This window comes from Eptatretus burgeri, chromosome 12 (assembly GCF_056783735.1).
Source record: "Eptatretus burgeri isolate ZD-2024b chromosome 12, Ebu_testis_v1, whole genome shotgun sequence".
Classification (NCBI taxonomy): domain Eukaryota; kingdom Metazoa; phylum Chordata; class Myxini; order Myxiniformes; family Myxinidae; genus Eptatretus; species Eptatretus burgeri.
Window position 1 is genome coordinate 83,963,154 of NC_140972.1, and position 27,538 is coordinate 83,990,691.

At 40.3% G+C, this 27,538-nt stretch overlaps 1 protein-coding gene and 1 long non-coding RNA gene across 6 annotated transcripts in view; one reads left to right on the plus strand and one right to left on the minus strand.

Moving 5' to 3' along the window:
- Nucleotides 1-27,538, plus strand: part of LOC147016015 (protein unc-13 homolog B-like) — a 1,009,527-nt gene that overhangs the window by 821,041 nt on the left and 160,948 nt on the right. For both annotated transcript variants that reach the window (XM_085848698.1, XM_085848699.1), the window contains 4 exons: nt 1,261-1,408; nt 5,310-5,378; nt 20,647-20,736; nt 20,853-20,990. In XM_085848698.1, the coding sequence (XP_085704824.1) occupies nt 1,261-1,408; nt 5,310-5,378; nt 20,647-20,736; nt 20,853-20,990 (445 nt within the window). The remainder of the gene's footprint in view (nt 1-1,260; nt 1,409-5,309; nt 5,379-20,646; nt 20,737-20,852; nt 20,991-27,538) is intronic.
- Nucleotides 5,767-26,339, minus strand: LOC147016017 (uncharacterized). 4 transcript variants are annotated; one of them, XR_015049972.1, is made up of 5 exons: nt 26,200-26,339; nt 20,613-20,723; nt 7,363-7,426; nt 7,001-7,134; nt 5,767-6,072 (listed from the first exon to the last, which is right to left on the minus strand). It is a non-coding gene; the product is annotated as an uncharacterized LOC147016017 (long non-coding RNA). The 4 variants fall into 4 exon arrangements; XR_015049973.1 differs by lacking the exon at nt 7,001-7,134; XR_015049971.1 differs by lacking the exons at nt 5,767-6,072; nt 7,001-7,134; nt 7,363-7,426 and adding an exon at nt 18,576-19,264.

Genomic DNA, 27,538 nt, shown 5'->3' on the forward strand with positions numbered 1-27,538 from the left:
AATTGTAATACTTTATGGACATACATTCTAATTGTATATACTTTAGAAACATACTCACATTCTCATTGTATATACTTTAGAAACATACTCACATTCTAATTGTATATACTTTATAGATGTACTCGGTTGAAAAACTATAACGTGTGATACTGGCTACCAGCAGGTGGCGTTTGTGGCTGACATTATCACATAATGTGCGGCTATAGACAGACAAACCTACTGGCGAAAGTAACAATATGTTAACGCCAGAAGGTATATTTTTATGCCTTTGGATGGATTTGCGAGCTTTAAGGTCATTTCTTTTGACTTCCAGGTGTGGAACCTTCTAGTGTCATTGACTGATTTTTAGGGGGAGGGGCTTCCTTGAAAGTTTGTGAGTGAGAGCATAAATATCATCAAGGAAGGTATATGAAGAGAGGAGGAAGGGCATGCGAAGGGTAAGCAAGTGAACATTTGCTGAATTGGTGCAGTTCTGTGCTGGCGTGTTGTGTTTTTTTTGTTTTTTCTTGTTCATAAAAATTAAGTTAAGACCACATTCAACTGACTAATGGTTGGATATCAGTTGATTAAAGGATATTCTTGTGACAAAGGCGTTTGCCTAAATATCATGTAACTTGATAAGATATGCATTTTAATGTAACACACCAAGTTTTCCATATATATATATATATATATATATATATATATATATATATATATATATATATATATATATATATATATATATATATACATAATGGCCACCAACGTTAATCGCTTGAGTTTAAACAATATGCAGTCAGTTGACGAGGTGGATTGAATGCAAACTGTCTCACGAAACCCGACCTTGGCAAAGTCATCACAAACACTTTAATAATGGTACGTGCTGCTTTCATGCTTGACGCTCAGCATTTATAAAAGGATAGAGCATGGACAAACAAACATAGGTTGGCAACTATTGTGCAGATTTGATTGGCCTATTGGCCTCCTCCTGCATTGAAGTTCCTTGTAAGAGAACTCATATTATTATATTATATTATTAGTGTTGTTATTATTATTACTATTGTCAATATGGAAGCATTTTTTGTTGATGGCATTTGCTCAGTGTGGTTGAAGCATCATTGCAGGGCAGGATTATCTTGAACCCCCAATTCTCCTTCTATCATAAATCACATCAACGAAGGTCACGTTGTCCATAGACGGGAGAACGTCTGTATATTTCTTGTCTGATCAGGGGGAATTATGGGTAGAAATCTGTGCAACTGTATGTGTGTACCGCAGTCACTTCTCCTGCCTGTCTTCCAAGTATATGTGTCCTGGTGTTCCAGCAGTCATGAGTAACCTGTTGGCAAATATTAATGCTTACTATGCCCACACCACGACGACGACGACGTCTGCATCTGCCCGCTTCGCCGCCTCCAACTTTGGAGTAAGTCTTCACTCAGTGATACACAATAGCTTTACTTTGCCATGATAGTATTGTTGTCTGAGCTCTTGAATAATGGCACTTCGAACAATACAGAAAATCTCATCAACAAATTACTGGTTTATATTCTAGCACAGCTTCATCTAATGCGGCATAACAATATATTGTAATATGATCGGATCTTGGGTAGACCATGGTCAAGCTGGGTGCAATTGCCCCAGAATCGCTGAGCTATATTACTGAGTGAATTTGAAACCACAGGGGTGAACAATAATTTGATGACCGTTCAGGCTCAGAAGGAATGGTTATTCTACTCTAGAGGAACGTTTCCCCACCAATGACAACCGTGGCAAGGAGGCTGGCTGAAGTTTATAATTAATGATTGAATAATGGTCATAATCATGGATGACAATATTATCATTATACAGGCACAATCAATATAGATCAAACACACAAAGCACATCACCACATAGAACACACACTGAGTGAATTATCAGAACTAATCCCCAGCAACTGGATCTATACACAAAAAGAGGAAGGTTTCAGAGGGGTGGAACACCAATAAATAAATAAAATTTTCTGGTATAAGATAAAATAAAGGGAGAAATGGAGCATGTCGCTGGTAGTAGTACAGAGATGCTGTCAGGAGTCCATGAAGTCTGTGCTCGGACTACACTCAGTGAAGATGACAAGAGCTTGTTGTGGCTCGTGTTGTGGATTCACTCTCCCCGGCATGACTGAGGCTCAGCACACCAAGGGTCTTGAAGCCACAATGTGCTGTTGCGGCACAGGATATTAGGCTTGTCCCAAACCACTTGACCACCACTCGCCGCTGCACTTCAGCTCAAATTCTTACTGGCCTCATGTCGATTCTCAAGTGACTCCAGCTGCAGCGTGCTGAGCCTCTCTCATTCATTGATGTGCATCCCACCTTTTAATACTTTGAGCATAAGACTGTCTCACCCCGATGAATGTTCATCCATGGGTTACAGCGCTTCTTATCCATTGCAGCAGTCTATTAGCTATCAGGACCATACGGAACTGTGGGGAATGATAAATTATTAATAAGACGAGGTGCTGAAAAGGGGAGACCAATTACATGGGACGTTTGGTCCTCTAAGCTAAATCTATTACTCATTAACCCTTTAAATATTATTTGTCGACATGCTATTCACAAAATTTACGTGCATACGGGGCATTATGTGCAATATTTACGAATACAAAAACGGGGGTGGTGAGGGGTGCTGCTCCTTCCCATGCCCATGTCAATTTATAATATCCACCAACCACATTTTGATAGCAACACGATGAAGCACGAGAGATTCATCCAACTATGAGATCAATAACACTCATAAATTGAGGCCCAATAGCTGAAGGTGTTGTGACAAGCAATAGGGGCTGTTTCCACTGTTGAATAATTTGCAACCACAATAAAAAGGCCACAACGGTCACCAATTAGCGTGTATGCTATAAGGTTTCCTCAGGCACCGACCACTAATATTGAGCAGCCATCGAAACAAATGCAATCACAAGGCTTGAAAGACATTTCACTCCAATATTTGAGACGTACACTAATTTCCGTCACCACATTCCAAGCACATTGTTACACCGAAGACTCGAGCAAGGCCCGTTTCTTCAGCTCACAAGTAACAAACCAAATTATTACCGTAATGGCTGATTTCAGTCTTGAAGATACTCAGGAGTTGCATCAATGAAGAAAATGGGTTTGCTCATTTAATTATTGAAACAGTAGATTGGCTTTTCGATACCATGAAAGTTTTTTCTTTCCGGTGCATAATGTATGCTGAGACGCACTTGTTAATGAAACAAACCACAATGTTGAACTATGCTGGAGGTTCTACTTGGCAGTATGATTAGCTTTTCTGTACTGTGAAAGGGTTCCTCTTTTCAGCCCATCGTGTATGCTGAGACACACTTGTTAATGGAACACGTAACATTGTTGAACCATGTTCGAGTTTTGCCACTCTCAGTGTCTGCGACAGATGTCCTTTATTAAACCCCATTCTGAGCTATGAGATGACAAGGAGACTCTACAAAGCATCATACCCGGGGCTCGTGGATGCCGCAGGACATCCTGAATAAATCTGACTCCTCGATTCCAGAGAAAGGCAATGAAGATTGCTGTAGATTGAGAAAAATAACAGCCCACTGTGAAATGAACTGACGACACCGACTGTATGACACCTTGCACAAAGATGATGACAGACGTGGCGATTTAGCAGTATTGTGTTCTGGGAAAGTGAAGTGCAGCAGGCCTGTTTATAATCAATTTCTGAACCACAGTAGGAATATAATTGTAATTTACACACCTGCCATGAATGACTACAGTCACTTGATCAATTGAGCAAGACCTGAGAGAGGCCTTCCAGGTATTGGCTGTGATTTTCACATTGCTTTCTTTGCGTATTTGATTGCAGTCTTGTCAAAGTAATTAAAAGGAAGATCAAGTCAGGTCTTCTTGGGAACGATCACTTACTGTCCATGTGGATGGTCTGATAGTCACCTTGGGAGTTCACGATCAGTGAATAGGTCACAGAACAAGTCAATTACGACTCCAATAATTTACAATTTCCTCGATACCAAGCCATCCTTGACATCATAAACCAGGGTAGGTGTACATGCTGGTATGTTGCAAGTGGAACGATTAATGTAATTTGTATTATTGGCAGGTATGAAAGGCATTCAGTTACATATATGAACGAGATACTCACAGTTGCCCAAGGATAACTAAACTTTTTTTTATTTTTTTCACGATTTAAGTATCTATCGCGGAAAATTAGTCTTAATCGTGAAGGCAAGTGTCGATCTGAATTGGCGGGCAGGTAGAATTATGGATGTAATCATAAGAACGTTGATTATGGTATACTAAGTACCGATGGGATCAAGGAGAAGCTAACATTTCAGGCATTAACCCTTCATTGGAGCAAAATATGATTTTGGACTTCTTTTGCTCCGACTAAGTGTTAATGCCTGAAACATCGGCTTCTCCTTGCTCCCCATGGCAGTGAGCATACCTCAAGCAACGCTTCTTTGATTCCATTTAATTATTTAATTTATATTAATCTATTATGACAAATATTAATGTTGTTTTTCTTTCGAATAATGTGAGTATGTTGGTTGTATAACCTTTTGAGCAAGCCTAATATCTGCTGTTCATCTGCTTTGTTGGAGCATGCTCACAGATTTTTATCACTCAGATTTATCCCCCCCCCCCCTAAGGTTAAGGAAGGAGCTTGTGCATGTAGTATATTGCAAGGTGTGACAAATACATTATTACACAATTGTAATTTCAACACCGTATATGGGATTTTTGATTGAGGTCATAGTTTTATCGGGAAAGTGCCTTGACGAGAATGGCAAACAGGCCGATCCGCAGTTCTGAGATGATCACACAAGCCGAGCTGTTGTCGGCCATTCGCAAACACATGCAACACCAACCCTCTCTTGATGTTTTTGACCACAAAATGTATTTTTACATTGTTTTTATAACTGCAACTATCACTGACATGACAAAATGCTTGTTAAACGATTCCACATTGCCAGGCATGCTATACTGATTGGTTAAAATTCCTCTGCACATGACCTACATATATTACCCTTTTTACCTGCTGCATTCATTGTTTAACCTTTACACTTGTGTGCAGATTAAGTGACTTGTTTGTGCCAAAAATGCATTGGGTCATTGTGTATTGTGCAAATATTTAGTGCATGAAGGATATTTTTGTTTCCATGGATTTTAATGACATGTTTTTCATGGGACTCAAACAATGAATCATTATAACCTCAAAACCCAGTAGGATAATAACTTAAAGATGAAGGGAATCTCATAGTCTTCCTCTTTGTTTATGTTTGCTTGTGAATGACTATTTTCTTTCTGTACCAGAAAGACCGCTTTGTAAAGCTGCTTGATCAGTTGCACAATTCCCTTCGCATCGACCTCTCCATGTACCGGGTATGTGTGCTCAAACCTTTGAACTATCTCTTCATCTACCTTATTGTCCACATGCCATAATCAAGACATCGTCATTTAATCAAATAATTTATCAATAATGTGACTTCCTTTTAACTCAGTCATTTATTAGTGCTTTCACATTCGTGTATTTAGATCCACAAGGGTATGCAATGCCTGTCCATTCGGGGACTTCAAGGAAGTCCTTGTAAGGAAACATGGACATTGGAAAGATATAATTTTAATTAAATCATGAAGAGATTGTTAAAATACATTTTTTAATAACCTGTGTGGTGTAACAATATACAACAGAAAAAAATCACTCTTTTAACATGATTCAATGCTTTAATTTTTATTTTTTTTATTTTATAATGAAATTAACATTGCATGACAGAATTGCTGACTTCATCTATCCTCCATACATTCTATTCTGCCAGTGAGGCTCAGATATTGCTTTCCTCAAAGAGACCTTTTCAAAGCAAATTATACGAAACATCAAATTAAATTGTCTGAGTAATTGGTTGAGCATCAAATACTTAATGCCATCGGATATGCTTATTCTCGACATACCACGCAAGCCAATTTTGTAGTACTTTTTCATATTATAACACTTTGGGGTATTTTAAATGTTGAATATTTTTTTTTGTCTTCAAGTCTCATTTCACATGAAATATCCTTTTAATGCCTCTCACTGGATCTGTGGAAGGAATTAAAAAAACAACATTATTAGCACTTGCTATGAAGTGCAAGAAGCTTTCCACATCACTGTGCAATGAAACTTCCCTACTTGCCTCAGGACAGATGCCACCAATAATTGCTGAGCATTAGAAGAAGAAGGCACATGATTGGTATAAATGTATCCTATATAACGTACTGAACTTTGGTGTTTCCGCAACTTTTCATTACAGTTGGATCCATGTATTTGTTGACAGGCCATTTGTTGCAAATGGAAACATTAACACCATTGATTTATTACCCTATCTATAAGGCAGTGTTTTATAATCTTCTCCCACAGGTTTTAAACCTCTTTAGGCACTGATGCTGCATTGGCAGCATTTGGGAATTGAAAGATGCCACCACTATTAAGAATGCAATAATTTCAGATCGAAATCCAAAATCCACAAGTTGTAAGTACATGCGGCCTGTATACAGATGGTCTTTACACCAGGAAAAGAAAAGCAAAGTAACAAAAGAAGCAAAGATTTTACTTTGATTAATGTAATGTGAATTTATTATACTTGTTCAATCTACATGCATGAAACTTTTCATTTTTCCATCATTTTTTCAACAATAATGCAGCAAAACGAAGGTGGCAATTTTGAGAGAAAAATAAACAAAAGTTTATAATTAAATCTAATGGGAATTCTGAGCCTCTGTTTGAATCTATAAATGAGAGATATCGACTTCAAAATATTGGCAAACTGCAATTCTCAGCTTAGGTTCCAGTTTCATATCAGTAATGCTGTCCCTTAGTTCTGTCTTTAGCACATTCAATGCAGATAATGTCACACAAGCAAGCTGAAACAAATATTGATGGTAAACTGGTGCCAAGTCTTGGGCACTTTTGGGTAATCAAGATCCGAAAAGATTTTCTGCCGCAATTCATTTTGGCTAATCGTTCTTACCCTTTGACTTTCTTTCTTTCTTTCACTTTGTTTAGTAACTTTCACTGAGATAAATCCCATCTCAAAAGTGCCATATGCAGTGTCCAAAACTTCTGCCAAATCCAGAATCTTCAAAAGATCAAATTGCAGTGGATCTATCAAGAAATCAAAAGCCATTTTTCAATTGCAAATATCGTTGAATATGGTGAAAAAATGTCTCTTTTAAATCACAAAGAAAGGCCACATGCCACTTATTTGTACAAAAAATGAAAAATTCCATCTTTATTCATTGCTTGAGCAGAAAGCTTCATGCAGTGAGTGAAGTCATCATCATTCAAATGCTGGGAAATAAACTCCAACTTTGAAAATAACTCATACTTTACCACAATCTGCAAGATATTTTTGTTCTTGCCTTGCAGCTTCAGGTTCCAATCATTCTGATCATTGCTGGAAGAAAAGGCACATAACCATGTTTGATTCCAAATTCTTCAGTGGATCCTTTTCTTTTCTTTTTTCTTTCAGAAAGTGAGCAACACCATGAATTATTTCTGGAGATCAATATATTGTTGCAAAACTGCATCTTGATTCAGATAACTGAATTTGCTGAAATTAGGAAGAGTTTGTTTTAATGTCTTCAAGCACAAAGCTGCTCATGATGAAAGGGCCTGGAATCGATTTTCACCATGAGGGACATGACTTCTTCCAATTCAGTGCTGTTAAACTTAGAATAAATAGTCTGGTTATGTATGAAACAGGAAAATGTAGGAATGGACTGACTAATATGCTTACTACCCCGTGTGCGTAGCGCAATGTAGGGTTAAGCAATTGGTTCACTCTGCCTGTCTGTCTGACAGACGTCAGTCTATGATGGAGGAATTACTTAATTTCCAATTTAATTTTATATTCTGACACCACGGAAGACAAATCGGAACACGAATCGGAACATGAATTGGAACTTGAACAAGCAGTTGAGTCGGACCTTGGCTCTGTATTTGGAAAATTGCATAGAATCTTGTCCTGAGTGCGCATGTGCACAGAAGAGTAGGGTAGTTGTTTTAGCCTGTCTGGGGTTGAACAAATTTTAAAATCATTCCAAACAGGAAACGTGCTGATTTTAGGGACGTCATAAAGGATACAAACAACAGAAATGAACAACTGATTTCAAAATTTAAATATTGTCATATAAAGACGGTGTATCAATGACAGTAAACATTGGAAAAAATGGCTTGTTTTGGGGTTTTTTCTACACCTTTTAAAACTTTTATTTTATTTCCATTGAATTATATATTTGAACACTGTAGAACACAAAACGTCTTGTTAGCACTTCCATAAACCTCCAGTTTAGCAGTATTTCGACAAAATATTGTGCCATTTTATTCCATCTCCACCAATCGAATTTGCCACTCACTCTCAGCGTTGGAGAATATTGAGATTCAGACAACTTCACTGTTCGTAGGAAATATAGATTGTGCTCGGAAACACAAAGCAAGAGTTGAAAAGACCCATTCCCACATCCTTTTTCTCCAGACCCAACACAAAACACTCAAAGGTGTTCTATGAACTCACACGTTCAAAAATGAAATGAAACATCCCTTCTTGTTCTTTTATATGCAGCACAATGCTGCAAGGTAGCATTGATGGCTGAGGGCACGGCTGTACTGCTGATGCAATTTCCTCTATAGGTTAGAGCAGGAGTTTGGAATTTAGCCAGGGTGCCGGCAATAGCTTGCCCATTCTTCATGAAAGACACCGACTGTGGGATATTTTAACATCCACCAACTAATGCCGGCAGACTGGATGCCCAGGTTAGCGTCCGTCTGAGGGCTGGCACACACCTTTATACATCACCCTACCTGTGAAACACTGGGATTACAGTTTATTGCTGGGCTGAGATTTTAATTAAGACTGGAGAGCTTAGAGATTGGTGTGCATACCTATCATAGGCCATCTTGCCAGCCTGAAACATCCCTGATATGCATTCATAGAAGCATGATTACCAGTGATCCATGGTTCAAGTTTATCCAGATTCAGTTAAGATTTCATGTTTTTTTTCTTGGTCTCCAAAAGGTTATTCAGAATACCAGGAGCCTGTGTTATTTCCCAAAGTTGGGAGGGATGGAGAGCGGGAGGGGGGGGGGGAGAGGAGAAATGGAGAGAGGGTGAGAGCAAGAGTGCATTTCCTCTTTATATTGAAAACTGCTTGAAACATCCCTCATCCGAATGCAAAGGTGCACAACATCTCCAATATATGTCGACTCATCCATTGCAACACCAAACAGCCCTGCAATTCTGTCTTCAAATTGATTTCTACATATTTTGACCACCTCAATTTTGCAGCTGACAGCCATACGAATGAGCTGTAATTCTTAGACAAGTTTAAGAATTTGCTTTCTTTCTTTTTCAAGATAATTCTGGAGTACAGTCTATTGCATCAAAAAAATCACATTTATTGACTTTGACTTTAGAGAAATCTTTCTTTTCATAAGCCAGAAATGGCAGATTTTATACCTCCCAAGCATCCCATTTTGAGAAACTGTCAGATATTATTTCAGCTCCTTTCTTTCATTTTGAAGAAAAGTTTTCATTCTATCAATATCTTATTTCCGCAATGCAGATCCAGCAGGAAATCTCTGAGGATTGTTGGGCTTTCCTTTCTGAATTTTGTGTGTCGACATGTAGGGATTCGTTACAATATCTGATGTGCAGCCAAAGGTTATCCCACACAGCTCGTAAGATGCCTTTCCATTTATTTCAATAACAGTAAACTCACATTCCCAAATTGCTTGCATGGTATAGTTTTCCTCAGCAGGAGTTAGGGATGTTGGAATCTTTTCGCTTTGTAGTCCATTGCCAATATTTTATTCCCTTTATTCTCCTGAACCTTCTTTCCATTTTCCAAATCATATGATTTAAAAAAAACATTAAATGGTGATGTAGATATATACTGGTTATAAAACGACGCATAATCATAGAGGCCATGACTATTTGACTGCACACAAACATGGAAAATGAGCCGTCCCATCTTTTGCGCTGATCCATATTGGGTGCCATTCCATCACGGGCACCATCCCTTCTGGGGAGCCATCCTATCTGCGGAACTGTCCCATCTTGGGTGCCCCTGTTCCATCTTGGGTGCTGTTCCATGTTGGGAGCTATCCCATCTTTGGCGCCATCCCATTTGGGGAGCTGTCCCATCTTGGGTGCCCCCCCCCATTCCATCTTGGGCGCTGTTCCATCTTTGGCACCATCCCATTTGGAGAGCCATACGATCTAGAGAGCCATCCCATTCTAGGCAACAATCCCTCTCCATTTACACAAATAACTAGATCTACCTCTTTAATATGACTTTAACTTTTGAACATCTCAGACTCAAGACCTCTGGACTTGACTCAATCACTGCTCATGTAAAATGTACCCAAAATGCTGGACTTTTGGAAGTGTACCAGTATACAATATGCCTGCTACAAATGACAGACACTGTATGCTTTGTCACATTTGCAACATTCATCTTGCAACATTTGCAACAATCAAGCAGAGCTGACTCACGAATGCACTCTGTCAGTAGAACACAAAATGGCAGCTTGTTTTTAATTTTTTGGTTATTTTGACCCCACTGCAGTTCAAACCCAGAATGAAAACTTGGTGCTGAGTGCACTACCGATTGAGATATTGTGCCACCTCAAAGTATTGTAGTGAACACATTATATAGTAAAAGCAGCTGTCTTATCCAGTTATCTCTTCTGCCAAGTATAAGTGGATGAGCAAAACATAATTATTGCTTACAAGATACTGTTCTGTTTTTAACATTGTACAATATTGACGCAAGATGTCCGCACAAGGCAGGTGACTTCATTATCGAGTAAATGCATGTCCAAAAAGTCAACAACAAAGTTGGGCTTCACTGCTTATGCATTCAGAATAAGTTTCAAGATCAGCAGCCTTAAGTTCTTCATCAACATCACAAGCTCATCAATATTTATCTTTGTTCGGAAATTAAATAAAAGGAGCAGTGGCAGCCAAAATCAGAACTCACATACATGTGACAAACCTGCTGCAGGTCATCAACCCAGCAACAGAATACAGAAGAGCCACGTTATAGTCCCGTGAATATAACAAACACCACTTTTGATGGACAATCCCATTTTGTGAAACATCAATTCAGCTCACAAGAACAAACAGTCAAATGCAGAAATTTTTATTTCAAAAATTTATAGCACAATCCGTTGAGCCAATGTGGAGCACGAGTTGATTCAACAATTATAATACACCATTATTAAAGCCCGTCAAAAATGACGTGTTAGAATTATTTTATTCAAAATATTCAAAGAGACTGGAAGATATGATGTTTCATAGCAAGAAGTGTTATTTTATAACACTACACGTACAAATGTGTCCCTATTTTCTTTATCTTCTGTGACGTTTCATTTTGACGGTACAGAGTCTGAAGCCTTGGCCTAGCGTCAGGTGTGCTTATAATCTTCTTTATTTATTAGACATCCTATGGACGAAAATGAACACTCATTTTACTCTGTGTGCGTTGCACATCATGTGCAGAGAATTTCACCTCCCTGCACGTTTTATTTATTTATTTATTTATTTTAGTTTCTGTACACCGCCCTTGAGGCCTGGTATGGTTGCAAGTCACTGTCTACATTTCCAATAGAAGAGACATAATTACTCTTTTATGAAAAATGTTTTTCGAGAGTTTTTAATCCTGAAAAACAGAACTTAGTGAACACATAGTCATGTTGAAAGATTGGCCTTTAAACCCTTCTTAAACTATCCTTATGAAGGGGTACAGTCAAATACACATATACACACTGTGTTTTATGTCGATAGATGCCTGTATTATTATCAGTACTTAAACTTGATCATAAATCATCATCCAGCATGTTGTAAGTTATAATTTTCTTACATTTGGTATGGTAATGTAAAACATTATTGAATGTTTTGCAATTCCATACCGCCACACCAAATAATATGAGGCACTGCCATGTCATGTCATCACCTGACCCATTATCTTTATTACCCCTACTAACCCTTCCTAAGTCAACCCTCTTACTTGCTGATTTAAGTTTTTTTACCCTCACCAACAGAGAGGGCATTGCATTTGGGTCCGTTTGTTTGTCTGTTTGTCTGTTTGTTTGTCTGTTTTGTCTGTCTGATTGTCTGCACAGAAGTTTCGTGTTTTTCTCTGCAACCGCTTGTCGGATTGAGACAAAATTTTCACCATTGGTGTGACTAATCATGTAGAATGTTTTAATGATAAATATGATGTCATATGTCATGTGGTGTGGCAGCCATATTGGAAAACGGAAAAACTTTGGACCTCTGTATCTCTGAAACTGCACCAAGGAAAAAAATTGAAATTTGGTACATAGCAGGTACTCCTCATGGGGAATGAGTGTGCTTTTTTTTATATGACATCAATGGGGCCCTCTTTATGATGTCATGATTGCATATGTAGAATGCCACATCAGATTAGTATGAAAAATTTTGAGGGTCATCTTGGGATAAAATGGTCCACAGAAAAAAAAAAAATCATGACGTCATCAGTCACGTGATTTGGCAGCCATATTGTTTAAAAAAAACAAAAACACCTTCAAAAATCTTTTCCTCTGAAGTGGCTGAACAAATCGAGGCAAAACTTTACACGTATGACCACTTGTCCATGAGGAACAAAAGGTTCGCACATATGATGCCATTTGTCATGGTTTGGTTTGGCAGCCATATTAGATTTAGGCTACCCTCAAACCTATTCTAAAAAATTCACCACTCAAAAGAAGTCCTGGTGAGGGTCTGCAATCTCTGATTGCTCTTTTTCTTGTTTTGTTTGTTTTTGTTGTCTATTTCTATATATCTATATCTCTCTCTCTCTCTCTACCTCTCTCTCTATCTCTCTCTCTCTCTCTCTCTCTCTCTCTCTCTCTCTCTCTCTCTCTCTCTCTCTCTCTCTCTCTCTCTCTCTCTCTCTCTCTCTCTCTCTCTCTCTCTCTCTCTCTCTCTCTCTCTCTCTCTCTCTCTCTCTCTCTCTCTCTCTCTCTCTCTCTCTCTCTCTCTCTCTCTCTCTCTCTCTCTTCCTTTCCTGTTTGTTTATTCCCTTTCTGGTTGTGCTCAATTGTTGCTCCACTACCCTACTATCCCACTGTCAATTTAACCTTGCTCTTCCATGAGCCTCGTTGTTGTAGACCAAAAACATAGCTATTTTACAACGTCACATTGGCTCCAACCTGGTCCTACAAAATGCTTTTTTTAAGCCTACATTATCCAATCAATGCTCATTGAAAGCATGAGTTGGAGATCCTGTTGTGGAGGTTAAGATAACGGGCACAGCACAAAAGTGGTACATCAATAAGGTAAGCCTTCTTTGCATCGAAGGAAGCATTCATTAATGGATTTTCACTGCTTAATAATCACACCAGCCAATCAGCATGATTTGCTGCATTTCCAAAGCATTTATTATAAAATAATAGTGACACTAATACATAAATTAAAATGGTAAAATAACCTCACTTTGTCAATGACATTGCTTTGCTGTAACATAACATCATTTGTTTGGTGCCAATTTATTGGTTGGTTGGCCAATTGAGGTTAAATGGACTTAAAGCAATGTTGGATAAGTCTCGTGCTCAATGTTGCTTTTACTTGTCAAAGTATTAGTTTGTGTAAGACTATTATGGAGAAAGTGAGAAACCAGCTAAACTAGAGATGAAGTGATGACTGTACTCCATCTGAAGAAACGGTAATCACCCAGCTTGCATCAGTGCCTTAGTTAACATGATATTTCTATTTTGAAGCCAAAGCATCAGAAGTGCAAACAAGTGTAATTCTAACCTGTTTAATTTTGGAATCGACATTGAGAGATGTCTCAGAATCGACGTTTCATATAAAAAAAAATACCATTAACATACATTACCATTTGGAATGACATGTTTGATTTGTTTGATTGCAAAACTCCCCCCCTCCCCCCCCAAATACATTTCAGAAGTGATGCATATTAGATTTGCAATTATATAGATTAGAGGGCTCCAAGATCATTCACTATATTTTCTGTTACATGTCATTCCTGCCTTAAACGTGTTTGTTTTCTTGTTAAAATCCGACGGTTTCTCAAATTTGACAAAATAATTGGGTCAAACAGCTCTTAGATTTCGGGACATAATTTCTACTTGCTTCTCGTAATCAAGGTTTTTTTTAAGAAGCAGCACATATAACCTTTGCAAGCATACGGTTTTCCTTCAGCTTTCTGCCCAAAAGTATGAGTTTTGTTTTCCTTGTGCTTCGCTTGCTTTTATTGCAGCAATTTATCAATCCAAAGCACAGCCAATTCCACTCGTAGCATGTAATCCGCACTTTACATCTGTTGTCTTTTCGGTCATTGTAACCATTTTCACGGTAAAAAAAAGTATATTATTTAAAGAGTCTATAACTTTACAACAGTCACAAAGGATGATGCTGGTACAAAAAGATTAGTGGGTTTATTAAATTTTTAGATAACGTGATTTATTTTGGCAATTATTTTTGCATTTTCTATGAATGAATAAATGAAAGGAGCTGGCAAGATATCTTCGAGGCTAAGAGGAATGCGCACTCACCTTTTAGCCGTATCGCCTGTGTTTGAATCTCGGCCCAGCTATAAATTGTCATCCTGGTGTTTCACAGGCAGGGTGATTCCTCAATGTATGTGCCGTCCCTTGGATGGATGTTAAACCGGGTGTTCCGACGATATTAGATATTTGGTGAACGTTAAATATCCCATGGAGTCCTGCTCGAGGAGTAGGCGAGTTATTGCCAGCCCTAGCCAAACCCCAAATTCCTGCCAAAACCTACATGGGGCACTGCATCAGCTGCACAACCATGGACCCTTGCAAACGATGATATCTGCTGCCATTTTCTGCATGCAAAATAATAAGAATGAATGAGTGAATGAAAAATATTAGTACAGTTTTTTATTTCTTATTATTATCTTGCCAAAACGAAGTTTTTGCAAGATATGTTAGTCAGCTTGTATGTTTTTTTTTGTTTTTGTTTTTTGTTTGTAATCACGTATCGATCACTCTGCAGAGCACAGTTATCATTGGAAATTTTTGTAACTTCGCATATCAGAGTCCTATAGAGGTCCCTTTCAGCGCATAAAATTTTGAAGGTCAAGGTCAAAGGTCAAGGTCACTTTGTCGCAAATCAGGGGAGTCGACAAAACCCTTATTTTTTGAGTAATTTTGATCGGATCGTCTTCAAACTTCATGGGAATGTAGGTCATGGTCTGGCGCTCAGCTGCTTAATTTTTGGTGGCGATCGGCCTTGGCCTTCATGGTTAGCACTGGAAGTCGAAAGTTTTTGACCCCAAGGTCAAATTTTGAAATCGTAGGTACCATATCGAGTAATACCTCAAATTGAACACCTCGATGAGTGCTTTCGAGATATGTCAAGCTTGAGACATTATGACGTCATTTGGTGACGTTATGAGGCAAACCCATATTATTCATGGTTACTCGAGAACGATTCTCATCGGAATCTCTCGTAGGCAGATATTCCTCAAGGAGTCGCTCCTGGTGGATAGCAGCTCTGTTCACCTCAGTGTGACCTTAAATAAGTCTCACGTGGTCACATTTTGGCAAGATACTGGTCACCCTGGGGGTGACATTGGTTTTTATTACCTTCGCATTCTGCGAAAGGTTATGTTTTGGTCGCTGTGTATTTATTTATTTATTTGTGAATATGTGTGTTTGTTTGTTATTCGCATAACTCAGAAAGTATTAAACCGAATTGCATGAAATTTGGTGGGATGATTCGTGAGTATCCACGGACGATTTGATTAGATTTTGGGAGCAGTCGGGTTAAAGGTCAAGGTCAAGGTCATGAAAAGGTCAAAAACACTTTTGAGCATAACTTCCTTCATAATACAGCTATCGACATGCAACCACCGCCATATTGTTCCATGACGAGATACCTTTCGGATATGTAGTGTCGGATTTGACGTAACATCATCGTAAGTGCGTCTAAATGATGTCACAAGATGACGTAAATTTTCAATCTCATCAGTTTTGACCATACCGTTTTGTAGGACTTACCTTAAGGACGTCACACACCAAATTTGACTTTGATCGGACTGACCGTTATGACGTCATTGACGTTTGAACATGACGTTTTTCAATTGTGGCTAAAATGTCCTGATATTTTACATTCAAATATCTATATAATTTATAAAGCAAAGTCTCCCTAATCCAGGCATTAGGATCAGTACCAAAATATCTGTTTATTGATGTACAGGTTTTGCCAATTAACTCTGTAGTCAAGGTCAAGGTCACACTCAAGGTCAAAATATACTTGTAGGCATAGCTTCAGATCTAATAGAGCTATTGACATGAAACCAATGTTAAAACGTTCAGTGAACTACGAGCTTTCAGAATGGTAGTCCCCGATTGGACGTGACGTCCCCGAAAGTGCGTCAAAATGACGTCAAAAGATGACGTCATTTTTCAACTTTTTAATTTTTCAGTGTTTATCATTCCATTTTGTTGGACTGCCTTCAAGGAGGTGACACACCAAATTTGACGTCAATCGGACTGGCGGTTGTGACGTCATGGACGTTTTAAAATGACGTTTTTCAAATGTGCCCGGAAAAAGTTGCGGCGGCGAAGGTATGCGCTCTACCGAGTGCCTGTTCTAGTTATATGTTGTTTTCTTGTTTTTTTTTATTAAGTACAGTGGATCTTGGAGAGAGAGAGAGATCTTGGAGAGACTAATGAAACGTTAGTCCATGGGCTCAGACCAGAAATTGCACGTATTGGTACCATCTGGGTGGACAAATTCGAGTTAAGATTTTTAAATTTGTGTATATCTGCAGATTCTATTTTGGTATGATAACCATTGCAAAATGGCAGGTTGTTGTGGTAGTTTTCATCACTTGAATTCTTATATTTTATATGGTATTGCAAAACATTATTGAATGTCTTGCAATGCCATACACCAAATTGTAAGGGACACCACGACCTCATGTCATCTCCTGAACCATGATCTTTATTACCCTGACTAATGCTTCCTTAGTCAGCCTGCTTGCTGATTTCAGTGTGTGTGTGTGTGTGTGTGTGTGTGTGTGTGTGTGTGTGTGTGTGTGTGTGTGTGTGTGTGTGTGTGTGTGTGTGTTTTTATGTATGTATGTATGTATGTACTCGTACACACTTATATATGTATGTATTATGCATATATACATATTATACAAATATAAACATGTGTGTGTGTGTGTGTGTATATAGATATATATATATATATATATATATATATATATATATATATATATATATATATATATATATATATATATATATATATATATATATATATTCCTTCCCTGTTTCTTTCTTCCCTTTCTGGTGTTTGGTTGTTCAGCCTACAACAAATGTGTTTCATGGTTGAATCTTTGACTTGACTTATACCAGGAGAATTTCTGCACGTCTCAAGTCTAGATGTGAGATTTGTCATGGGTGGCACTTCAGGATTAGGAAAAGAGTTCAAACCTAATATACGAGAACAGTTCTCTGTATGAATGTTTCTCTGCTGCCTCATATTGAGCTTCATTGTCTTTGTCTTGTTCCCTACATCCCCTTTGTCACAGTTGGCGATTACCTCCTCCCTTGTGTAAGAACGGTAGCAAGACCTATAAGAACGGTTTGCTGCTTCTACTCACCCAACAATGAATGGAGGCCCTCAGTGTCAGACATGAGATCAGGGCCTTCTCTTTGGACATATCTCATGCTTTTGGTGCAGCCTGGCATCTTGCCTTACTTTCCAAACTCTCTGCTTATCGCATCCAAGGCTAATCTTAACAATTATCTTGAGGAAGTTTATTCATTCAAACTCTTGGGTCTCACTACCAGCGATGATCTTTCTTGGGCATACCACATTTCAAAGTTGGCCTCCAAATCTAGCTGCTGTCTGGGCATTCTCCTTACAAAGTCCTTCCTTGGCACACCTGAGCTCCCATCCACCCACAAGGCCTTCATCCACGGCTTGATGGAGTACTGCTCTCCCCTCTGGGCTGACTACCCTGCTTCATATTTTGCTCAGCTTGACGCCATGGAAACCAAGGCCTTAAAGATAATAGGAATCTCCCGTGCTGAAGCTGAGTCTGTGGGTCTATCACCTCATAATTGCAGACAGATCGCTGGTCTCCTTGTGTTCTACCACCTACTTTCTGGTCTTGCATTCTCTGCTCTTTGCATGCTCCCCCCCCCGCCCAGGTTTTTGCAGGTCTCACAAGGTGCACCATCAACTCCCTTCTGGTGAAACTACCTAAATCCAGGAGCACTCTTCACCTCCACTCATTTGTTCCTTTTTTACTCACCTGTGGAATCAACTGTGGTGAAACTACCTAAATCCAGGAGCACTCTTCACCTTCACTCTTTCATTCCACTTTTTACTCACCTGTGGAATCAACTTCCACAATCTCTTCAATCTCATTCTTCCCTCCAGGTCTCCAAGACAGCTGTTCACCATCATCTCAGATCGTCGCCAATCCAAAACCATAATCTTTTTTTTACCCTCGTTAACCCCACCCAATTGCCTCCTCCTTTCATTTTTCCAGTTTTCCCTCTTTGGAGTTTCTTTCTGTGTCCATCTTTTCCACCCCATGCATGCGTGTCTTGCGTCCTGTTTTTGTGTGTTATGTCCTCATCCCTTCAGTGTACTAGCCGTTTGACGAGCCTCAAGTACGTATCCAAAAATATACCCTGTGGTATTTCCCCTTAACGGTTGCGAGCTCTCTGCTCATGATGGCAAGCAACCTCTCCTCTATTTTCTTGTAACTGCTGCATCCCTGATTCTAAAATCTGCATATAGCTCAGTGCATTGTATGAAGGCTCCCTCATGTTTCGACCCTTCATATATTGCTTTATTTCTGGCAGAAGATACACTATTCCTCTCAACATGCATATCCAGATGACATTCTAGAACTGCCTGTTGCAGTTTCATCATCTTCTTTGGCGATGCTAGAGTCAAGAAGTTTCTTCATCGTGAAAATGCTGTGGCACTTGCAATGGTATTGTACTGCTGGGATTTCTCCATCAGGCAAGTCTTTAGCCACGTCCAAGATTGGGGCATGCTTTCTAATCTCAGCAGCTCTCAGCAGAGTTTTCCACGAATTAAAGTTTTGTGATGACACCACTTTTGAATCTGGCTCCTCATCAGAACACTGGATGACAGTTCATGCGTGCCTACTTCCATGGCAACCTGCTGCTTTCTTCCTCAAAGGTGGACTCCATTGTCATTCAAAGTAGCATTCTTGAACTGTAATACACAACCAGTAAGTTATGTTGAGATACATGAAATGCAATTATGACTAAATATGATGAAATATATTCCAATAATCCTATATTTGCATAACCTCAGACATTAAATTAATTAATATGGAGACACATTTGGGCAAATTTGAGCTACATTACAGTTTTCATTTTTTTGGCCACCTTTTGCATTTTTAAGGGGGAAGGGGGAGGAAAAGGTCAATAACTTGGTTAAAACCTCGCAGATGGTCATTTTTTTTGCTTCCCTGCAAATTAGATACGTCAACTTATCTGATTCAATTGCATTGGGGCACTTAAATATTTCTTTTATAATTATATTCATAACCCCCTCCCCCCCCCCCCCGCCAAATTAAACCAAATCTGACATGCGAATGAGCCTCGATTTGACAACCAACTCAAAAATGTGCCTGTGAATGGGACTAGTTCGTTGTAATAGTACGAACAACTTATTTTTGATACTTCCGACCTGTTACTGGCTGATATTAGCTTCATGCCCTCATCAGAATGTGCTATTTGCCCATTGGGTGATATTCGCAAAGTGCTGTACTTCAAAACATCAACATGTTGAAATGGGAAAATGAAAAATAAATAGACTAAGCTATTCTTCTGGAAAGGTTATCACATGTTTATGTACTTATATTGACCCTATCAATAACTTAGTAGCCATAAAGTTCTGCACCCTCAGATAGTACCGATATCTGGTTTGTCCCTTGGACGATGGACCAGCAGCCATGCAATCTGGTCAATATTACGACCAGAAACGACAACATTTGGTCAATTTCATGACTGCAGATTTCGGAAAAGTAATTGCCTGGTAACCTGGGCAAGTGTAAATTGATTCAGGACAACTATTGTAAAAGATGCCTCCAACCAGCAGAGTAGGTCGTATTCTGATGTAAGACTTAAAGGAATTGGCTAATGATGCTAATTTTGTTACATCAAATTGTTTTTTGTATCTAAAACCTGTCTCAGATAGGATCACCTTTGCCAGTGCAGCGAAGATAATGTTTCGACTAGTTTCCGTGATTCGGATGAAATATCGGACAAGATTAGTAAATCGTGGATGTTTTGATAAGGATGCAAAATCGATTCTTTCTTTTTTTTACTGGAGGATGTACACGTATTGAGAAAAAAAAATTCACAAATTCTTTAAAAACATAATATTTCGTTGCCAACTCAAATCTATTTTTTTTAATAAAAACTGAAATTCACCATGTACTTATCATGCAAAGGTGTCACTATCGTGTCTTGAAAGTGGCCTAATGAAATACCAGCAGTTGGCACTAAAAGCAGACTCATAAAATTGTTAACAAGCAACACGCAGAGTGTTTCACCTTACATGATGGCATCCCATGTATCGTGATGCAGAACAACTTCCCAGCCAGTAATCAGGAGCGACTGCAGGACCTCAAATCCACTGTAGATTTACTCACAAGCATCACCTTCTTCAGAATGAAAGTAAGAATTGCAGAGGAGTCCTCATGCAAACACTTGAGCCAAAAATAAACATTTCTCTTTGTGATAACGGTGAGGAGTTTTCCCAGCAAACACGTGTTTTCCATTTTTACTTACAGGTTCAAGAACTACAGAGTCCTCCACGTGCCAGCAACGTGGTAAAGGACTGCGTGAAGAACTCGCTAAAGTCCACATACGAGTACATTTACGCGAACTGTCATGACCTCTACAGCCAAGAGTACCAGACTTCTGACCAGGTGGGTAGATGAGCACACAGGTAAAGCTACCACTTGGTTAGGTGTGATCGATTTGCTGGACTTTCATGTACTGTATGTAACCTCCTTGCAATACATATGATCTCCTTACTGTACACATAACTTCCTTACTCTGCAAGTAACGTCCTTGCTTGATATATAAACTCCTTACTATGCAAATAACCTTATTATACACATCACCTCCTTGCTATACACATCATCACCTATACACATCACCTATACACATCAAAATAAAGACCAATTACTGCACCGTAGTTTTTTTTTTTTTTTTGTATACCTTGGTCGAGGCTCGTATGAGAGCTAACACACAACTCACAGCAAGGAGGCATGAGACAAGAGGGGCGGGAGTGGAAGGGACAAAACAGTGGGGAACAGACACATTAGGTGAACTGTGGAAGGGAGAGGGATGGGGATGGGACGGGGAACATGGCGAAGAGAAGATGGACATTACAGGGACTTTCAGGAAGGAAAGCAGGAGAATTGAAGGAAGTGGGCTTGGGTGGATTATCGGGGGTAGAAAAGATCGAGGATTTGGATGGGGGAAGATAAGAGGTGGTGGTGAACAGCTGTTTTGAAAGCCTGGAGGGAAGAATGGGAAAGAATAGAGTGAGGAAGTTTATTCCAAAGGCGGGAAAAAAGAGGAATGAAAGAGTGAAGATGAGCAGTGATTCGTGATTTTGGTAGTTTTACCAGAAGGGGGTTGTTGGCAGACCTTGAGCGCCCTGTGGAAATGTGGTTGGGACAAATCGCAGAGAGAGCAGGGGGGGCAAGGCTGGAGAGGAGTCGGTAGAAGACAGAAAGACCACCGACCAACCTGCGGTGATTGAGTGAGAGGCCCAAAGACTCAGCTTCATTGCGGGAGATGCCAATGATCTTAAAAGCCCTGGTTTCGACAGCGTGAAGCCGAGAAAGGTGGGAGGCAGGAGCACCAGCCCAGAGGGGAGAGCAGTACTCCATCAGGCTACGGACAAAAGCTTTGTAAGTAGTCAGGAGCTCAAGAGGGCCGAGGAAGGACTTTGCACGACGGACGATTCCCAGTCGGCGACTGGCTTTTGAGGCAAGGTTGGAAATGTGACTTTCCCAGGAAAGGTCATGGCAGATAGTGAGACCCAGAAGCTTGAAAGAAAAGACTTCTTCCAGAGGATTGTTGAGAAAGCGGATGGGGGGGTTTTGTAAACGGTCCTTTCGAAGAGACATAGTGAGAGTGTGAGATTTGTGTGGATTGAAAGACATGTTCCACGTGTTGGACCAGTTTGTGATTTTATCCAGATCTGCAGTGAGCGAAGAAGCTGCTGCTTGCCGGTCTGAGGGATGACAGATGGTACGGCAGAGGGTGGAGTCATCGGCAAAGAGAAATAGAGGATTTTCCAGAGAGTCCGAGAGATCATTGATGAAAACCAGAAAAAGAACAGGGCCCAGAACGCTACCTTGAGGAACTCCAGCCTGCACAGGAAGAGGGGATGAAAGAACTCCATTTAGGGCCACACGTTGACTGCGACAGGAGAGGAAGTCTGCGAGCCATGAGTGGAGATGGCCTTGAATACCATGGGAAGAGAGTTTGGTGAGTAGGGCAGGGTGCCAGACTGTGTCAAAAGCACGTGATATGTCCAGGGATACGGCTCGGATTTCCTGTCTGGCATTGAGGACCTCCATCCATTGATGGGAGAGCAGTAGCAGCATATCCAGGGTAGAGTGACCTGGTCTGAAACCAAATTGATGATTGGAAATCAAGCCATTGGAGAAGAGGAAGGATTTCATGTCTGAAGCGATGATGGATTCCATCACCTTGCTGATGATTGGGAGAAGGCTGATTGGTCTGTAGTTACAGGGATCTGTTTTTGCACCTTTTTTATGCAGGGCAGTGATGTTAGCAGATTTCCAAGCAGATGGCAGATGACCTTGAGAAAATGAGAGGGTGAATAGAACAGAGAGAGAGTGAGCAAGAGCAGAAGAGCAGGCTTTGAGGACACGTGGGCTGATGCCGTCTGGACCGGTTGCAGAATCTGACTCGAGGTTTGAAAGCAAGCTCTCCACCTTGTCAGGAGAAAAGGATACAGAGTCCAGGGACAGTTGGGTGCGACTGGGTAAAGTGGGTAGAGATAGTGATGGGTTTGGGACACAAGATTTAGCTGCAAACACCGAGTTTAGACATTCAGCTTTATCACGTGTGGAATCAGCAGTGCGGCCATTTGAGGTAAGGGAGGGGATGGAGGGGGAACATACACCAGAAACAGATTTGATTAAACGCCACCAGGATTTTGAGGGGGGAGAGAGGTTTGAGAGTTCAGACTTGAGATGAGAAAGATGTTGTTTTCTGGCTCTCCTGAGGGTAGATACACACTTGTTCCGAGCTTTGTGGAAAGAACTGAGATTGCCCTCAGTTGGGTTTGCTTTCCATGAGGCAAAGGCAAGTTGTTTCAGGACAACTGCCTCGCCACAAGCTTCAGTAAACCAAGGGCGGGAGGAAGGGTAAGACAACTGAACACGAGAGGGGATAAATCTGTGCATGAGGGAGAGCAAGTTTCTTTGAAAGAATTCCCAGGATGAGTTGATGTTTGAGAAAGTAGTGATAGGAGACCAGTCTAAGTTTGATGGCTGCTCGGAGACCCTGCCAGTCGGCTTGAGTGAAATGCCAGACTCGACGGCGGTGAGGTGGTTCTCTGATAACAGCCAGAGAGATGTCCACTTTAACAAGGACGTGGTCAGAAGAACCAATTGGAGCGAAGGAAGAGCAGCAGATATTGTCAGGGAAATTTGTCAAAATCAGATCCAGAGGAGATGGATTACCATTGGTTGAGATCCGCGTCGGGAAGTTGACCGATTGAGTCAGTCCCAATGAGTCACAGAAAGCTTTTGCTGATGTCCCATGGCAGGTGAGAGAGGTACCCACACCTAGCCAACTGGCGTGATGACAATTGAAGTCGCCACATAAGAGGAAGAGAGAGTTTGGATGAGAAGATAGAAGATGGTCCATGTTTTCGGAGAGTGAGGTGTAGATGGAGTCATCACTGTTCGGTGGACGGTACAGTACACATATAAACATGAGGTGGGAGTGGAGGGGAAGCCGAAGCCAGAGGTATTCCTGGGGGTGTGGGGGAGTGAGAGCAGTGCAGGGAGAGTGAGGAATAGAGTCTTTGATGAAGAGAGCAACACCTCCACCAGGACGAGGCTCAGGTCTATCATACCGTAAGAAGGAGTAACCAGGGAGAGATACTTGGGAGTCAGACACGTCTTGGGAGAGGAAAGTTTCTGTTAGGCAGATAATGTCTGGTTTGTCAGTGGCAACCTGTAGGGAAAGATCTGAAAGGTTTGAGCGAAGGCCCCGGATATTTGAGGTCCACACTTTTAATGAAGAGGTAGGGGAGGAGGCTTTGGGTGCAGGAGGTGGAGGGGGCGGGGGAGGGTAGGACGAGGGAGGAGGGGGAGGTGAAAGGAGGGTTGCTGAAGGAGTGTGGGTATTGCAGAATAGCGAGGGGAGGGGGCCGAATGAGGAGGAGAAAAGGCTCTGTGGTGCTGGGAGAGAGGGGGACAAGAGACAAGGAAGATGGCAGTTGAGGATTTGAGGAGGTGGAGTGAAGAGATGGAGGTGAGAGGGCAGTGGAGGGAGGCAGGTTGTTGGATGAGAGGGGGGCCAACCTAGAGAAGGAAGAGTGAGGGGCATGAAAGGTGGGAGAAACGTGACGGCGGAATTTCTGAAAGAGGTGAGAGGGAGGCTTGGAGGGAGAAGAGTGGCATGGTTGCTTTGAGAGTGAGAGTGCGGGGTGATCGGCGTGAGTTGGCACTGAAGTTGGAAAAAAAGAATGGTTGATGGAAAGCGAGCATCCATGGCAAACTGTGGTTTTTAAAAGTTTTAGGTCAGAGATGCGATTTAACACAATTCTTGATGGATGCAATGAAGGCGAATTCAGAGCATGGAGAGAAGAAGCGCTGTAATAGTTGGATTTTTTAGGCAAGGAATGAAAGAGAGGTCGAAATGAGAGCAGTCTGTTAAAATAGCAGAAGAGTAGTGCATTGTGAAACAGTAAAGAGTACCACATGTGTGAGAGAGGAAGATGAAGCATTATGAGATCGTTTTTGTTGTTAATATTAATGTATGAGAGAGTTCAACAGATTAGGTCATGGAAGTGTAAAAAAAAAAAAAGAAATCGAGGAAGACGAGGAGGAAGTTAAGAGGAAGAAGAAGTAGCAGAATCGGGAGAAGGTGAGCGTGTTGTTGTTGTTGTTGTTGGGTATATATATATATTTTTTTTTGAGATAAGAAAGAGATTAGTTGGGAGAATGGGGGATGTTTGGAAAGTGGGGAGGATGAAAATTGAAGGTAATGGGGAGGATAGAAATTGAAGGTAATGGGGAGAAAAAACAAACAACAACAAAAAAAAAAAACGATCGAACACCGAGTGGAACCGGTAGGCCTCAAGCCTAGGACTAGGCCTCAAACACCAAGTAAGAACGTCGACATAAATACTCACAAAATAGCACGATTTTTGAAACAAAACCGAACTAGGAACACACATTAACATGTAGGTGAGAAAATTAAACAGTTAAAACGGGACAAATAACAACCGGAACTTAACTTTGAGAACGTCAGCAGGGAGCCCTGAAGGAGACCTCTTGCCGCTCAAAACCGGAACCGGAAGTTCCTCGAAGGAAGCCAGAAATAACCACACACACACACACACACACACACACACACACACACACACGTACATACACGTGCATACATACACACATCCACACACATACGTACATACACATACACACATATTTAAACACACACGTACATACACATACACAGATACACGTACACACACACGTACATACACATGCATACATACACACATCCACACACATACGTACATACACATACACATACAAACACACATATTTAAACACACACGTACATACACATACACAGATACACGTACACACACACACACACACACACACACACACACACACACACACACACACACACACACACACACACACACACACACACACTATACACTGGTTCGTCATTACAAAAGCTATTTTATTTGGAGTTATAACCTTAACTTATAAGCAATTCAATGCAATATCCGTATTCAAACTTATCTAACAAATCCTTTTATCTGAAGTATCACTACATCTGAATAACTTTAACCATACATCACTTGATATATGATGAAATATGAAGCGATGAACACTTTACCTTGTTGACATGTCCATGACACAGCACCTCCATCTCACCAAGCATTTTAACAAGCTGCACTGTGTATCTTAGCAACCACAAAAAATTATTTTATACAAACAAAATTATTCTCCGAATACGCTTTGCTTATTTGTGTAAAGAAGAAGAAGAGGAGGAACACCAACTCGTCTCATGATCACGGCTGGTTTATAAAGATACCACAGCAGCCTCAGCGGCTCCGCCTCAGTCTCTGCAACGACCAATTGGAGAGCTGAACACTGAACAGGCTCCTCCCACCTAGTTGCATCAGTGGGGAACGTCCAATCAGAATTGACTTTGTTGAAAGGCGTCCGGTAGAGTGTTCTTCATCATTACTCGTTCTTTGTGCGATTTTCACCTGAAGAGATAACACCCAAAAGCTTTGTGGTTTTATTTTTTTATGATAATGTCCTTCAAAATGTCTCTGTTTATGTCGATATTAAAGTTTTGTCGTACAAATTATTTTAATGCTCACTTAGAATGTATTTAATAAATAATATTTATTTATTTTTTTTATCAAAATACTTTCGTGTTTTTCTCTGCAACCGCTTGTGGGATTGAGACGAAATTTTCCACATTGGTGCCACTACTCATGGAGAATGTTGGAATGATAGTTATGATGTCATAGGTCACGTGGTGTGGCAGCCTTGTTGGAAAAACGGAAAAAAATTTTGGAACTCTGTATCTGACTGCACCAAGGAAAAAAGAAAAACTTAGCACATGGCAAGGACTCCTCATAGGGAATGTTTTTTTAATGACATCATAGGTGCTTTTGTTATGACGTCATAATGGCATATGTAGAACAATACATCTGATCAGTATAAAAATCTTTGAAGGTCATCTCAGGAGAAAGTAGTCCACAGAAATAAAATGAATGACGTCATCGGTTGCATGATTCGACAGCCATATTGTTTTTTTTTACCTTTATAAATGCTCTCCTCTGAAATGGTTGAACAGATTGATGCAAAACTTTATAGGTATGACCGCCTATCCATGAGGAACAAAGGGTTCACACCTATGATATCATAGATCACATGGTTTGTCAGCCATGTTGGATTTACCCTAAAACCTACTAAGATCATCCCCTCCAGAACGGCTGAACAGATCAAGGGGGAACGTCACAAATATTTCCCAAGCCATGGGTGTATAAGTTTGTTGAGGAATAATTGATAGATTACATGGTTTGGCAGCCATATTGGATTTTTTTTCCTCATTTGTCAAACAAATAATATTAAATAACGTTTTCTTTGGAACCATTTAATCAATCGACGTGAAACTTTACAATCGATTTAATCAATCGACGTGAAGCTTATCCTCTCCC